This window comes from Orcinus orca, chromosome X (assembly GCF_937001465.1).
Source record: "Orcinus orca chromosome X, mOrcOrc1.1, whole genome shotgun sequence".
NCBI classification, from domain to species: domain Eukaryota; kingdom Metazoa; phylum Chordata; class Mammalia; order Artiodactyla; family Delphinidae; genus Orcinus; species Orcinus orca.
In genome coordinates, this window is record NC_064580.1 from 17,342,071 (window position 1) to 17,355,122 (window position 13,052).

General features: G+C 47.1%; 2 protein-coding genes across 5 annotated transcripts in view; both read right to left on the reverse strand.

Annotated features, from left to right (window-relative positions):
• The window catches only part of MAP7D2 (MAP7 domain containing 2), a 107,994-nt gene that overhangs the window by 80,784 nt on the left and 14,158 nt on the right, over window positions 1–13,052 (reverse strand). Inside the window, exon 1 of one of the 4 annotated variants that reach the window (XM_033411465.2) lies at window positions 11,723–11,861. The exons of the other annotated variants lie outside the window; for them this stretch is intronic. Coding sequence (XP_033267356.2) covers window positions 11,723–11,858 — 136 coding nt within the window. The 5' untranslated portion in view covers window positions 11,859–11,861. Of the gene's footprint in view, window positions 1–11,722; window positions 11,862–13,052 lie in introns of those variants that run through there. 4 annotated transcript variants of the gene reach the window in all.
• The window catches only part of EIF1AX (eukaryotic translation initiation factor 1A X-linked), an 84,968-nt gene that overhangs the window by 26,354 nt on the left and 45,562 nt on the right, over window positions 1–13,052 (reverse strand). The window lies entirely within an intron of this gene.

A 13,052-nucleotide genomic window follows, 5' to 3' on the forward strand; every position in this document is an offset into this window, starting at 1 on the left:
AAAAAGAAAACTACTGACCAATCTTACTTGTGAATAAACATGTATAATTCTGAAATAAAATATAAGCAAACAAAAATTTCTTACAGCTAAATAAGCAAACAATTTAAAAAAATGGGCAAAAGATGTGAACAGACATTTCACATGCCAAGAAGCACATGAAAAGCTGCTCAATCTTCAATCAGCAGGAAAATGCAAAGTAAAACCACAGTGACAAATCACTATACAACCACTGGGATGGCAAAAAAAATTTTAATCCAACAAAAAATTGACCATACCAAGTGGCTGCAAGGATGCAAAGCAACTAGCCCTCTCCTACACCGTAGGTGAGAATGTCAATTGGTACAAGCACCTAGGAAACGTTTGGCAGCTCCTTTCCCAGTTAGAGCATTCATGTATCACATGGCCCAGCAAGCCCACTCCTGGGGATTTACCCAAGACAAATGCAAACATGTGTCCACAAAGCAGTCTGTACCTGAATGTTCACAGTATCTCTGTCCATAATGACCCCGAAACTGGAAACAAAACAACTGTGCGTCAGCAAGAGAATGGCTGAAGTGGCAATGCAGCAAAAACACCGGTACATTCTCAGTGAGAGAACGACTCTTCAGCAATAAAAGGAATGAATTACTTATATATACACACAACATGGACGAATCTCAAAAACATACTAAGTGAAAGAAGCCAGAGAGAAAAGAGGACACTGTACATGACTCCATTGATATGAAATGTTAAAAGCGGCGAAACGAAACTACAGTCACAGAAAGCAGATCAGAGGCTGCCTGGGGCTGAGGGTGAAGCGTGTCTGCAAGGGGCTGTGATAGTGAGAAGTGTATACATTCGTTAAAGCACAGCTATCAGTACACTTAAAACAGGTGCATTTTCTTTGTATGTCAATTATACACACAAATCTATGTATAATAAATATATATCTACTCAATAAAACTAACTTAAAACATACAGGTTCCCAAACTCCTCTTCAGACCTGGCGAACTGGCATCTCCCAGGAGGAGGCAGAGAACCTGAATTTGTAACAAGCTGCCCAGATGGTTCCTAGGGTCGGACAACAGAGGGAAATACTACTTTAGTCCGCTTCATGGGGGCAGGAAAGGGAGGCCTAGTGACATGAAGGTCCCAAATAAATAGTTAGTGAGTGCCTCTGCTCCCAGGAATGAGTATATATCAATAAAACGAAGAGGGAACAGGGCAGGACAGGGAGGGGAGGTGAGAGCAGGGGTCGACATGGCCTGCTTCCTCCAAGCAGCATTTAATGGGCCATAATAAAAAGCAGTAAGTAAATTATTTCCATTTAAGACAGTAAGAGGCCAGTTCACTTTAGTAAATCATTTAAATATCATTCTGTCTACATCTCAACCTGCTTCTCAGATGCGTCCCTGGGTCTGAGAGCTTGAACAGGACTGTTGCCCAGGTGACTCTGCCTTCCTGCCACACCGATCTCCTGGTCTCTCTCACCTCCAGGTCTTCGCACAAGCCCTGCCCCCAGCCTGGAACGCTCTCTCCCCGACCCCAGCACACACACAGTATTGTCAGATGAGTAGCTACTTCCTGCAGGAAGCCTTCCCTGATCTACCCGGGTATCCCAGGAGGGACAATTCTACATGCCTTCACAGCCCCATCCCTCTTCATTTTTGCAGCTGTGGTACTCCAGCTCCACGCACCCTTTTATTTTCTCTACCACTGTCTTCCCAGCACTCAGCCCAGAGCAGGCTCCCAGGAAGTATCTGTTGTCTGAACACCTCAGACATCATTCCATTCACACATGTGTGAGCCCCTTAAGTCTGGTGTCTTCTCCATCATCCTCTACTTAGTGAATAAAAGAATTCTTTTACTCAGGGAGAACAATAAAATACCTATATTTGTCACATTTGGTTCTGAGGGCAAAATACTTCCGGGGTTCTTCAGGGAGTGGCAGATCCGGACACTGACACCCCAGAACCAGGCAGGTCTGACTGGGCCCCACCTAGAAAAAGCATCATTAAAGCCACTGAGCCAACAGATCTGTGTCACAGCCACTGGCTGCCAGTGGAGACAAACTTGGACCTCATCATCGGGACACGGAGAACTGACTGGTAATGGCAGCCCTTCCCTTATCGACCCCGCCGGGATCAGTTTTAGGAAAGCTACAAGGGCTTAAACCAGTGGCTCTCAAACTTGAGTTGGCATCAGAATCACCTGGAGGGCGTGTAAAAACAAAAATGCTAGACCCCACACCCAGAGATCCTGATTCAGTAGGGCTGGGGTCCAGCCCAGGAATTTGCACTTCAGACAAGCCCCCAGGTGATGATGATGTCACCCTCCATGCACCACACTCTTGAGAAGCCCAGTCTTAAAACGCTTTAACCACAAAGACATTTGTGATCTCGTTTATCAAGAGGTATTTAGGAAAAGTCTTGGTCGGAAGACTTCAGTGCTTGGAATATGAAGGATCCGAGATCCTTTTGCTTTTCCATTCAGCCATCTGCAGTGTGTCTCCCCTCCTGATCACAAGATGCCGCCACGGCACCAGCATTATCTTCTCGCAGGAGACCGGGCAAGGCGGAATGGAGAGGGGAAGAATCAAAGCAGGGAGGAAGAGGCTCCCTCCTCATGCTCATTTCTCTTGGATGCCAGGAAGATCTCCAGCGGTCTTCCCTTTAAGTCTCCTTGGCTGGTACTGGGTTCCATGGCTGCAAGGGAGGCCAGGAGAGTGAATACATGGCAAAGGGGAATGGAACCACCAAGAACGACTCAGGCTTGAGGTGACTCAAGGCCTGGCCCTGGGGCTGACTACCCCAACACCCCAGCTCTGAAGAAAGAAGGTATAGCTGTTGGGAAGGCAGTCAACAGCCTGGCCCGCTGTTCATCCTCCTGTGTGGATGCCCCGCCGCCAGCCAGTGGTGTCCCCAAACAAAGCCTGGACCAGCATGCTGCTGAGAGCGAACCTGGTCCCGGGCACCAGCTGCTGAATAAACTGAAACAGCTCTCGGCCTCCTTTTTCCTTGTAAATTGAGACTAGTCCTGCCTTTGCCACAGGGTGGAGGGAAGAACTACATAAAAAAATGGTCTGTCCACTTTTTTCTTTTTCAGACTGAGCTCTGGAAAACTAGGGCTGTGTCGGCTCTCTGTCACACATCACAGGCCGGCACACGTCAGGCACGCATAAATGTCTGTGGAGTGGGCCAAGAGCTGCTTTTAAGTGCTGTCCTTAGATTCTGTAAAGGCTGTTTGTAGAAATACCTTCTGGGGATTTTTACACTAAAAGAGATGCTGCTGAAATAGAAGCTAGAAGGAAACGAGGACTAACGTAGATGACAAGCAGAAAAGACTAGCTGCTATAAAAATAGAGCAAAGAGTGTTACCAGGTTGTGATTCAGCTGGGCTTGGGTTTAGACAGGACATTCAAAAGGCACTGCCATGGAGGAGGGGGGTGCAGGTCAGCAGCCTCGCCCACACGACATGCTGCAGGGGTGACAACCCGACTGTGTCTCTCCTACTGACCTTGACCGACTGGCAGCTGTCTGCCTGGAGCGTGGGATCAGGTGGTGACTTGAGTGTGGCATGGGGCAGACGGGATACAGGAGTGTCAGCATACGTGTCACACGTTTCTTCTCTCCCTGGATGAAATAACTGAGGGATGTTATTTTGGCCAGAAGAAATTGCCTGGGACCTCCCTAGTGGTCCAGTGGTTAAGACTCCATGCTTCCATTGCAGGGGGCACAGGTGTGATCCCTGCTCAGGGAGCTAAGAGCCCACATGTCACACGATGCGGCCAAAAAAACAAAAACAAAAAGGAAAGAAAAAGAAATGGACTGGCCTGGTCTTTGTGGTCATTTGAAGGGGCCACAAACCAAACTCACCAGTCTTTTCCCGGCATAGAATGGCTACGCAACAGCTCTGACCCATGGAAGGCAGCGTGCTATGTGCTTCAGATGTATTTTTTTAAATATATATTTAAAAATTTTTATTCATTTATTCATTTTTTGGCTGTGTTGAGTCTTTGTTGCTGCGTGCGGGCTTTCTCTAGTTGCGGTGAGCAGGGGCTACTCTTCGTTGAGGTGCGCAGGCTTCTCATCGCAGTGGCTTCTCTTGTGGAGCACGGGCTCTAGGTGCACGGGCTTCAGTCGTTGTGGCACGCAGGCTCAGTAGTTGTGGCTCACGGGCTTCAGTAGTTGTGGCACACAGGCTCAGTAGTTGTGGCTCACGGGCTGTAGAGCACAGGCTCAGTAGTTGTGGCGCACGGGCTTAGTTGCTCCAGGGCCTGTGGGATCTTCCCGGACCAGGGCTTGAACCCGTGTCCCCTGCATTGGCAGGCAGATTCTTAACCACTGCGCCACCAGGGAAGTCCCAGATGTATTTTTATAATCCTTAATACAACCCTAACAAGCAGGTGTCATTCATCCCATTTTACTGACAGGAAAGTGAGGGCCTGAAAGATTTTTTTCCAAGACAACACAAGGGGCTGAGGTTATGTGTAAAGATGCCTCTGGGAGGTGCTCTAACGCCTGGCTCCTGGCCCCTGTCCTCCTGGGGGTCTGAAGGATGAGTCTGCAGTCTCCAGCTGAGTCTGACATGTAGAGCCAGGTGAAAAGTGGTCTCCCAGGCTAAAACTGATACAAAACCTCTGCCATCAGAATGATCACTACTTTCTGTTTTAAAAACTAAGCAACCCCCCAAACAGGAGCTTATACTATTTCTCTCAACCAAAGTGCACAGGAAAGGCAGGACAGGTCTTGTTCTAAGGGTACACCACACTCTCTCTCACGTGGCTCAGAAATTCCACAGAGAGGGCCTGCTAGTACTCGCTCCGTCGCAGCAGTAGGAGATGGGACGGAACGGGAGACAGATAACAGCAAGCCTGAGGACGGACACTGCTGCTGGTACTAAGCACCAAACACCACTAGCAGATTCATTAAGTAGGACCCTGACTACCCTCTTCTGTCGAGGTTATTCGTTCTGAGCAAGACGGCTTGCCCTGACTGCCCATCTGGGCATGACTGTAACCTCAACAGGGCTCAGATTCCATTCACAAGGCTTTGGCTTATTTCTTGCAAAACCTAACCTAGTACCTTGTATACAGCAGGCACACAATACAGGATGCCCCCTTAATACCAGCTAACATTTACAGAGCTCTCACTCTCGGCCAGGCATCATGTTAAATGCTGTGCACACATTCTCTTGTTTAAATCTCACAACAAGCTATGCAGTTGGATTTATTATTCTCCCCTTCCACAGAGGAGGAGAGGAGGCTTCCAGGAAGGTGAACGGACTTGCTCAAGGTCACCTAGGTAATAAAGGGAGCAGAACCAGGATTCAAACCCAGGGCATCTGGCTAAAAAAGCGAGCAAAAAGCTATGCTGAATGCAGACTAGTTATGTCCAAGTGCAACCAATATTTTCTCACCAGCAGCAACAGTGATTAGCATGTTACACACTAATACAGTTGACCCTGGACAACACGAGTTTGAACTGTGCAGATCCACTTACACACGGATTTTCTTTTTCACTATTAAATACTATGGTACTATGATACCACGTTGGTTGAATCTGCGGATGCGGAACTGCGTGTACGGAAGAACTGCCTGAAAGGAGGAACCATGTATACAGAGCGTCGACTACAAGTTATACTCGGATTTTCGACTGTGGGGAGGTGAGCGCCTCTAACCCCTGCCTTGTTCAAGGGTCAATGGTATTTGCAGATTTTGAGACTGCTCTACCATTAGTGACTATTAAATACTGTTTCTGTTAGAGAAGAAGCAAGTGACTGAATTTACACATCTAGAAACTGCGCATTTGATTTCAGTCTCAGCACTTGTTCACACAGCAAGGCCGATCCAACCCAGAGCAGCTTCCGGCCCTGTGGCTCTGACTGGCCTGGCTCTCAAGGTCCTTGCAGCCCAGCCAGAGAAAAGCAAGCCAACCTGGGAGGGGGAATTGGAGGAAGGGGGTCAAAAGGTACAAACTTCCAGTTACAAGATAAAGAAGTACGAGGGATGTAACATACAACACGATGGCTGTAGCTAACACCGCTGCACAATACACAGGAAAGTTGCTATGAGAGTAATAAGTCCTATAAGTTGTCATTACAAGGATTACATTTCTTTCCTTTTTCCCTTTTTTATTTGTTTTTATTGTATCTACATGAGAAGATGGATGTTAGATGAAACTACTGTGGTAATCATTTCATTATGTATGTACATCAAACCACCATGCTATATGCCTTAAACTTATAGAGTGATGTACGTCAACTATTTCTCAATAAAACTGGGGGAAAAAAAAAGAAATCCAGCCTCACAGTGACAGAATGAAGGCAGGTGACTTAGAAGGGCATTCCAAGGCTTAACAATGGCTGTTTGTCCATCTGTCGGATGAATTCCTGTAGCTGTGCCCCATCTACCAACTCATCCACTTTGAGAGCTACTTAAGAAGGATTTACAGCTAACCTGCTAATAGAAGAAGAGGAAAGGAAGGAAGGAAGCAAGGAAGGAAGGAAGGAAGGGAGGGAGGGAGGGAGGCCAAAGAAAAGCAAGGGGAGGGGGGTGGAGGGGAGGAGAAGGGAAGGGAAGGGAAGGGAAGGGAAGGGAAGGGAAGGGAAGGGAAGGGAAGGGAAGGGAAGGGAAGGGAGATGACAAGAATGCAACAGGGAAGGAAAGCAGAATGGGTGGCTTATACTATAATTTCAGGGGGAAAATCACTGTTAAACAAGGATCTAAGAAAGCTGGCCCCAAATCTGTAGAGACAGAGTACATTAGTGGCTTGGTTCCCTAGGGCTGGGGGTTGGGAGGAAATGGGGAGTGACTGCCAATAGGTGTGCGATTTCTTTTGGGGTGATAAAACTATTCTGGAATTGATTGTGGTATATTGGTTGTACATTGCACAACTCTGTGAATACGCTAAAAAAAACCCCACTGAATTGTAAACTTTGAATGGGCGAACTGTAGGGTATACGCCTCCCCCCAAAAAAGAAAGAAAGCTGTCAAACTACCAGAAAATCACAATAAAACCATCCCTAAAGCATAAAATGTTAAAAACCACAAGTACACAACCAGAACGAGTGAAAATCAGAGCACCCTGGTGTGTATGAATGGTGTGTAATAACAAAAGTGCATGAGTTGTATTGTTTGCTTCAAAGCACAGCAAATCTGAAATCTAAAAATCAAACATTTAAGGCATTTATTGTAAACAATCTGTTTCATGTTTGGAAACACAAGTAGTTGCAGAATATGGGATCAGAACCAGAGAAGGAAGAGAACCGGTTCCAAGCCAGGGAAGGACATCTGACAAAGCAAACACGGGAGGTGCGACAGAGCAGCAAGAAGCCGCGTAAAAGCCTGCCTCATTCTACGCAACCAGGCTTCCAGAGCATTCCTGATAAGGGTGACCCATTTGTGAGGTTATTCAACATCCTGTTCCATAAAACGAGGCCTCATCAGTAGCTGAAAATATGTCAGGTAGCAGGGGAGTCTTTCTGAATTTCGGTCCTAAAGCCTTGCAGTGGGTAGAGTATTCTTGCTAAAGCCTGAGTGGCATTTCAAGGATTTGGTACAACGATCCTTCTTTTTTAAAGAGTCTCATACTAATCCTGAAAGCTCCCTTCCTTACTCCCAAGCCACCTTCAAGGTACTCTCTTTCCCTCTCTGGTTCCTAAGAGGTCATAAAAATCAGTGACTAGTGGGGATGATTGCACAACCTTGTGAATATTCTAAAACCCACTGAACTGTACACTTCACAAGGCTGAAATTTATGTAATATGACTAATACCTCAAAATAATTTTTAAGCTGTTTAAAAAATCAGGGCAAAACACAGAATTACCGTATGACCCAGCAATTCCACTTCTGGGTATATAGCCCAAAGAATTAAAAGCAGGGTCCCATGTTCACAGCAGTGCTATTCACAACAGCCAAACGGTGGCAGCAACCCAAGTGTCCATCAACAGATGAACAGATAAACAGAATGTGGTTTATACATACAAGGAAATATTATTCTGCCCTAAAAAGGAATGAAATTCAGATACATGTTATGACAATGGATGAACCTTGAGGACAGCATGCTAAGTGAAATAAGCTAATCACGAAAGGATAAATACTGTATGATTCTACTTATGGGAGGAGGCATCCAGGATAGGCAAATGTATAGAGACAGAAAATAAAATACTGGTTACCAGGGACTAGGGGGACGGCGTAATGGGGAGTTATTATTTAATGGTTACCGAGTTTCTGTCTAAAATGATGAAAAAGTTCTAGAGATAGATAATGGCAATGGTTAGACAACATTGTAAATGCACTTAACGTCACTGAATTGTACACTTAAAAATGGTTAAAATGTCAAAGTTTATGTTATGTATATTTTACTACAATAAAAACATAATTTTAAAAAGTCAGAGCCCTTGGGACTTCCCTGGCGGTACAGTGGTTAAGAATCCGCCTGCCACTGCAGGGTACACGGGTTCGATCCCTGGCCCGGGAAGATCCCACGTGCCGCAGAGCAACTAAGTCCGTGCGCCACAACTAATGAGCCTACACTCTAGAGCCCACGTGCCACAACTACTGAGCCTGCATGCCACAACTACTGAAGCCCACAGGCCTAGAGCCCGTGCTCCGCAACGAGAGAAGCCACTGCAATGAGAAGTCCGCGCACTGCAACGAAGAGTGGCCCCCACTCGCCACAACTAGAGAAAGCCAGAAAACCTGCGTGCAGCAACGAAGACCCAACGCAGCCAAAAAAAACCCACAAAAAACAAAAAAACCCACAAAAGTCAGAGCCCTCACATCTAAGAACTTGATATCTGCTTCAAGGTAATAAGGTAGTACAAAAAAGACTTCAGAAAGTGAACACCCTTTTGGGACTTCCCTGGTGGCGCAGTGATTAAGAATCCGCCTGCCAATGCAGGGGACACGGGTCCGGGAAGATCCCACATGCCGCGGAGCAAATAAGCCCACGCGCCACATCTACTGAGCCCGGGCACCTAAAGCCCGTGCTCCGCAACAAGAGAAGCCACCGCGATGAGAAGCACACGCACCACAATGAAGAGAAGCCTGCGCACCGCAAATGGAGAGTAGCCCCTGCTCGCCACAACTAGAGAAAAGCCTGCGTGCAGCAACAAAGACCCAATGCAGCCAAAAATTAAATAAATAAATAAATAAATAAATAAATTCAATATGTAAATTAAGCTCTGAGTGGGAGAAAAAGCAGCACCATTCCTGTGCAGAAGCTCGAGAGCATGGCCGAAACGGGCCCCAAGTAATTATTTGCTGAGTACCTGGCAGTGCTTTCCTGCTAACCATGGGGCACCTAAGTGTAAGTGACCGTGGTGACTCCCATGTGCACGAAGATTGTCTCCAGTCCTCCAGCCAGATTTAACTGTTTGCTCATCTATGGCTTCATGGTCCATTTTCATACTTCCATTTACGGTACTTTTCAGTGTTAGACTTGGATTATAGGTAAGTTAGAAAATGCATAGCTCAATAGGTCACTAGGTCCTTGAAAGGCAACACCAGTATATATCAATATAAGTACATTATATACAAAAATATATTTTTTTGTATATAAATATATGCTCATAGTCGTCTTGTACTCAATACACAGAGGATGACAGTGACGCCCCTGACCTCGTGGAGCACAGCTATGTATGTGCAAGACACCGTGCTCAGCACTTTCCATGCACTACCTCATATAGTCCTCCTGTTGACCCTGCGAGGAATCTGTTACTATCCTCTTCTTATAAGAAGCTGAGACTGGAACAGACAAGAAACTAACTCACGGCTCCACAGCTAGTTAGTGGCCACACCAGTACCTGATCAGATGAAGGTCTTAAGTGGTAAATTCTTAAAATTTTTTTAAAATTTTACTTTATTGTGGTAGGAACACTTAACATGATATTTACACTCTTAAAGTTTTACATGTACAATATGGTACTGACTCTCAGTACCATATTGTACAGCAGATATCTAGAACTTATTAATCTTGTTTAACTGAAACTTTATGCCCATTGAGGAGTAACTCTCCATTTCCCCTCAGCCCCTGGCAACCACCATTACACTCTTCGATGCTATGAATCTGACTCTTTTGGGTGCCCTCCTGTAAGTGGAATCATGCAGTATTTGTCTTTCTGTGGCTGGCTTATTTCACTTATCATAATGTCCTCAAGGCTCATCCATGTCACATATTGCAGAATTTCCTTGTTTTATAAGGCTGAATAATACTCCACTGCATGTGCATACCACATTTTCTTTATCCCTTCATTTGTCCGTGGACATTTAGGTTGTTTCCACGGTTTAGCTACTGTGAAGAGTGTTAATATCTCTTTGAGATCCTGATTTCAATTCTTTTGATAAATGCCCAAAAGTAGGATTGCTGGATCATATGATAGTTTTATTTTAGTTTCTTGAGGAACCTCCACACTGTTTTCCATAGTGGCTGCCCCATTTTGCAGTCCCATCAACAGTGCACAGAGGTTTCAATTTCTCCACATCTTCACCAGCATTTGTTGTCTTCTGTTTTTTTGATAACAGCCATCCTGACAGGTGTGAGGTGATATCTCATTGGTGAATTCTTAGCTGAAGAAAGAGGTGAAGAGGCTACTCTATGGGCGACTGGTGCAGAAAGTTAGAGAAGGGAGACACCAACACCCAGGAGTAAGCGCCAGACAAAGAGTCACATTAGGAGGGTAGATGGAACTGAGTCCCGTAGAAGGTCCCAGGTCTCTTTATGGAGACCAGGAGGTTTTGTGGAAAGGGTGCCGGGAGGGTGTTCTGCCTGTCCACAGAGGCCACAGCAAGAGGAGAGGCATTTAGAGGAGAGGTGTTTGTATGAACAGAAAGGACTTCTTGCCCGGGGGAGAGGGTGCCCCTCCAGCCTCAGAGGACATGGAGTGAAGGTCCACTCTCTGTCCTGACAAAAGTTAACGCGCACCTGCTGACAGGGGCAGCTCAGCCCACGTGCTCTCTGCAGGTCCCCCCGACCTGGAGTCTGTACAGGGCAACTCCAAGAGGCCAGGCTCTCGGCCTCCTTGGTCCAGGATGACGAAGAGCAAAGAGGGATCAGGGTCTGAGTCCTAGAAGGACAGGTCTCAGCAGGAACGCAGGCACCCGAGTTTCTCCACCACCTGAGTACAGTAGGCAGAGCGGCAGACATCCAGGAAGTCACCGGCACCACAAACGTCCAGCCCCAGCCCTGCTTGGCCCATCCCAGGAGCTCCTACCCTGAGATAATATTTTTCTCAGAAGACCGACTCCTTCAGTGACACACAGGTCTTCCCACAAGGGCTGGAAAAGTCCTCTGCCATGTGGACGGCAAGGTTCCTCACACACACGCCACACCCCAGAGGGTCAAAGTAACGCCAAGCCACAGGCCCACTGCCAACACCCCAGCACCTGGAAAGATAAGCCTCAGGCCTCGAAACGTGAGCGCCCTCCTGAAACCAGGTGCGCGCCCAGCCAAGGGGAGCAGGCACGACCTGAGCACAGGAAGCGACGCTTGCGTCCGCACGCTCCCAAGGGAGCCACAACCCTGGCTGCCTTTGTCTAACACTCGCCTTGGTCTAACTGCCCTGCCTTCCAGACCCAGCCCCCGGCGCAGGACCTCTGCACCCACCCCGCCGCGTCCAGGGGCATCACAACTTCGTTCCTACTCAGCCGTCGCCTTCCTCGGAAATCCTGGCCTCCAGTTTCCAAGGCGGGTTTCGGCCTACACACGCGACATTTCCTGAGATCAAGGACGCCTGACTTACCTTGGAAGGTCTTCCTTCTGCAGGCGAGAAGCTGCAGCGTGCTGCTACATGAACAGAGTCCAGGGAGAAGGAAAACCCGAGTCTGTGCGAAAGGTCCAAGTTCATACTCCCCAGAAGGCGGCCTGTGGAACTGCATTGCCCTCTCTCATTTACATACACGGTGAAGTCATTTCCAACCAACGCCCTCATGAGTTGAGGCCCACATCCCCTTCCAGGGCATTACTCACTTATAGATTAACTACCTTGGGAAAGAACAGGGTGTAGAAGCTAGAAACCAGGTTCTTCGCTCTGGTCCTGTTTTCACTTGGGAGAAAACCTACCTGGAGCCAGAGATGGGACTGTAAGCACAGGCTTTCATTTACATCTTTAGCTCTGCTTGCTTCTCTGCTGAAAACTGCCCTCAGCCATTTCTTTCTTTCTTTTTTTTTTTTTTAAGATTTGGTTAATTTTTTTTTCTTTTTATCTTTTTGGTTGCATTGGGTCTTCGTTGCTGTGCACGGGCTTTCTCTAGTTGCAGCTAGCGGGGGCTACTCTTCGTTGCAGTGCGAGGGCTTCTCATGGCAGTGGCTTCTCTTGTTGCGGAGCAGGGTCTCTAGAGGCGCGAGCTTCATTAGTTGTAGCACACGGGCTCAGTAGTTGTGGTGCACGGGCTTAGTTGCTCTGCGGCATGTGGGATCTTCCTGGACCAGGGCTCGAACCCGTGTCCCCTGTATTGGCAGGCGGATTCTTAACCACTGTGCCACCAGGGAAGCCCTGCCCTCAGCCATTTCTTACCATCCAAGGAGCACTTATTGAACCAGCTACTCTACGACTTGTCTCATGAAAAAGTGTACAGTTTGACCAAGACACAGGCATGTAAAAAAATATTTACAATACTGATAAGTTGCAATAAATCTGTATCAGAGCAAAGGAGGACATACTGCCTGGGGGTGGGAGCTGTGGATGTGCCCCCCATATCCCCTCCAGAATGACTACAATTAAAAAGACTGACAAGATCGGGTACTGACAAAGATGTGGAAGAACTGGAACTTTCATTCCTTCCTGGTGGGAATACAAAATGGTAGGCAGAGTAACAGGCCCCCAGAGATGTCCAGGTTCTAAGCCCTGGACCCGTGAAAATGTTACCTTTTATGACAAAAGGCCTTTGCAGATTAAGTTAAGGCTCTTAAGATGGGGAGATTACCCAGGATTTTTCAGGTGGCCCCCATGTAATCACAAGGGACGTAGGAAAGCTAGAGTGAGAGAGAGGAGATGTGACAATGGAAGCAGAAGTTGGACAGAAAAAGACTGGAAGATGCTATGCTGCTAGCCTTGGTGATGGAGGAAGGGG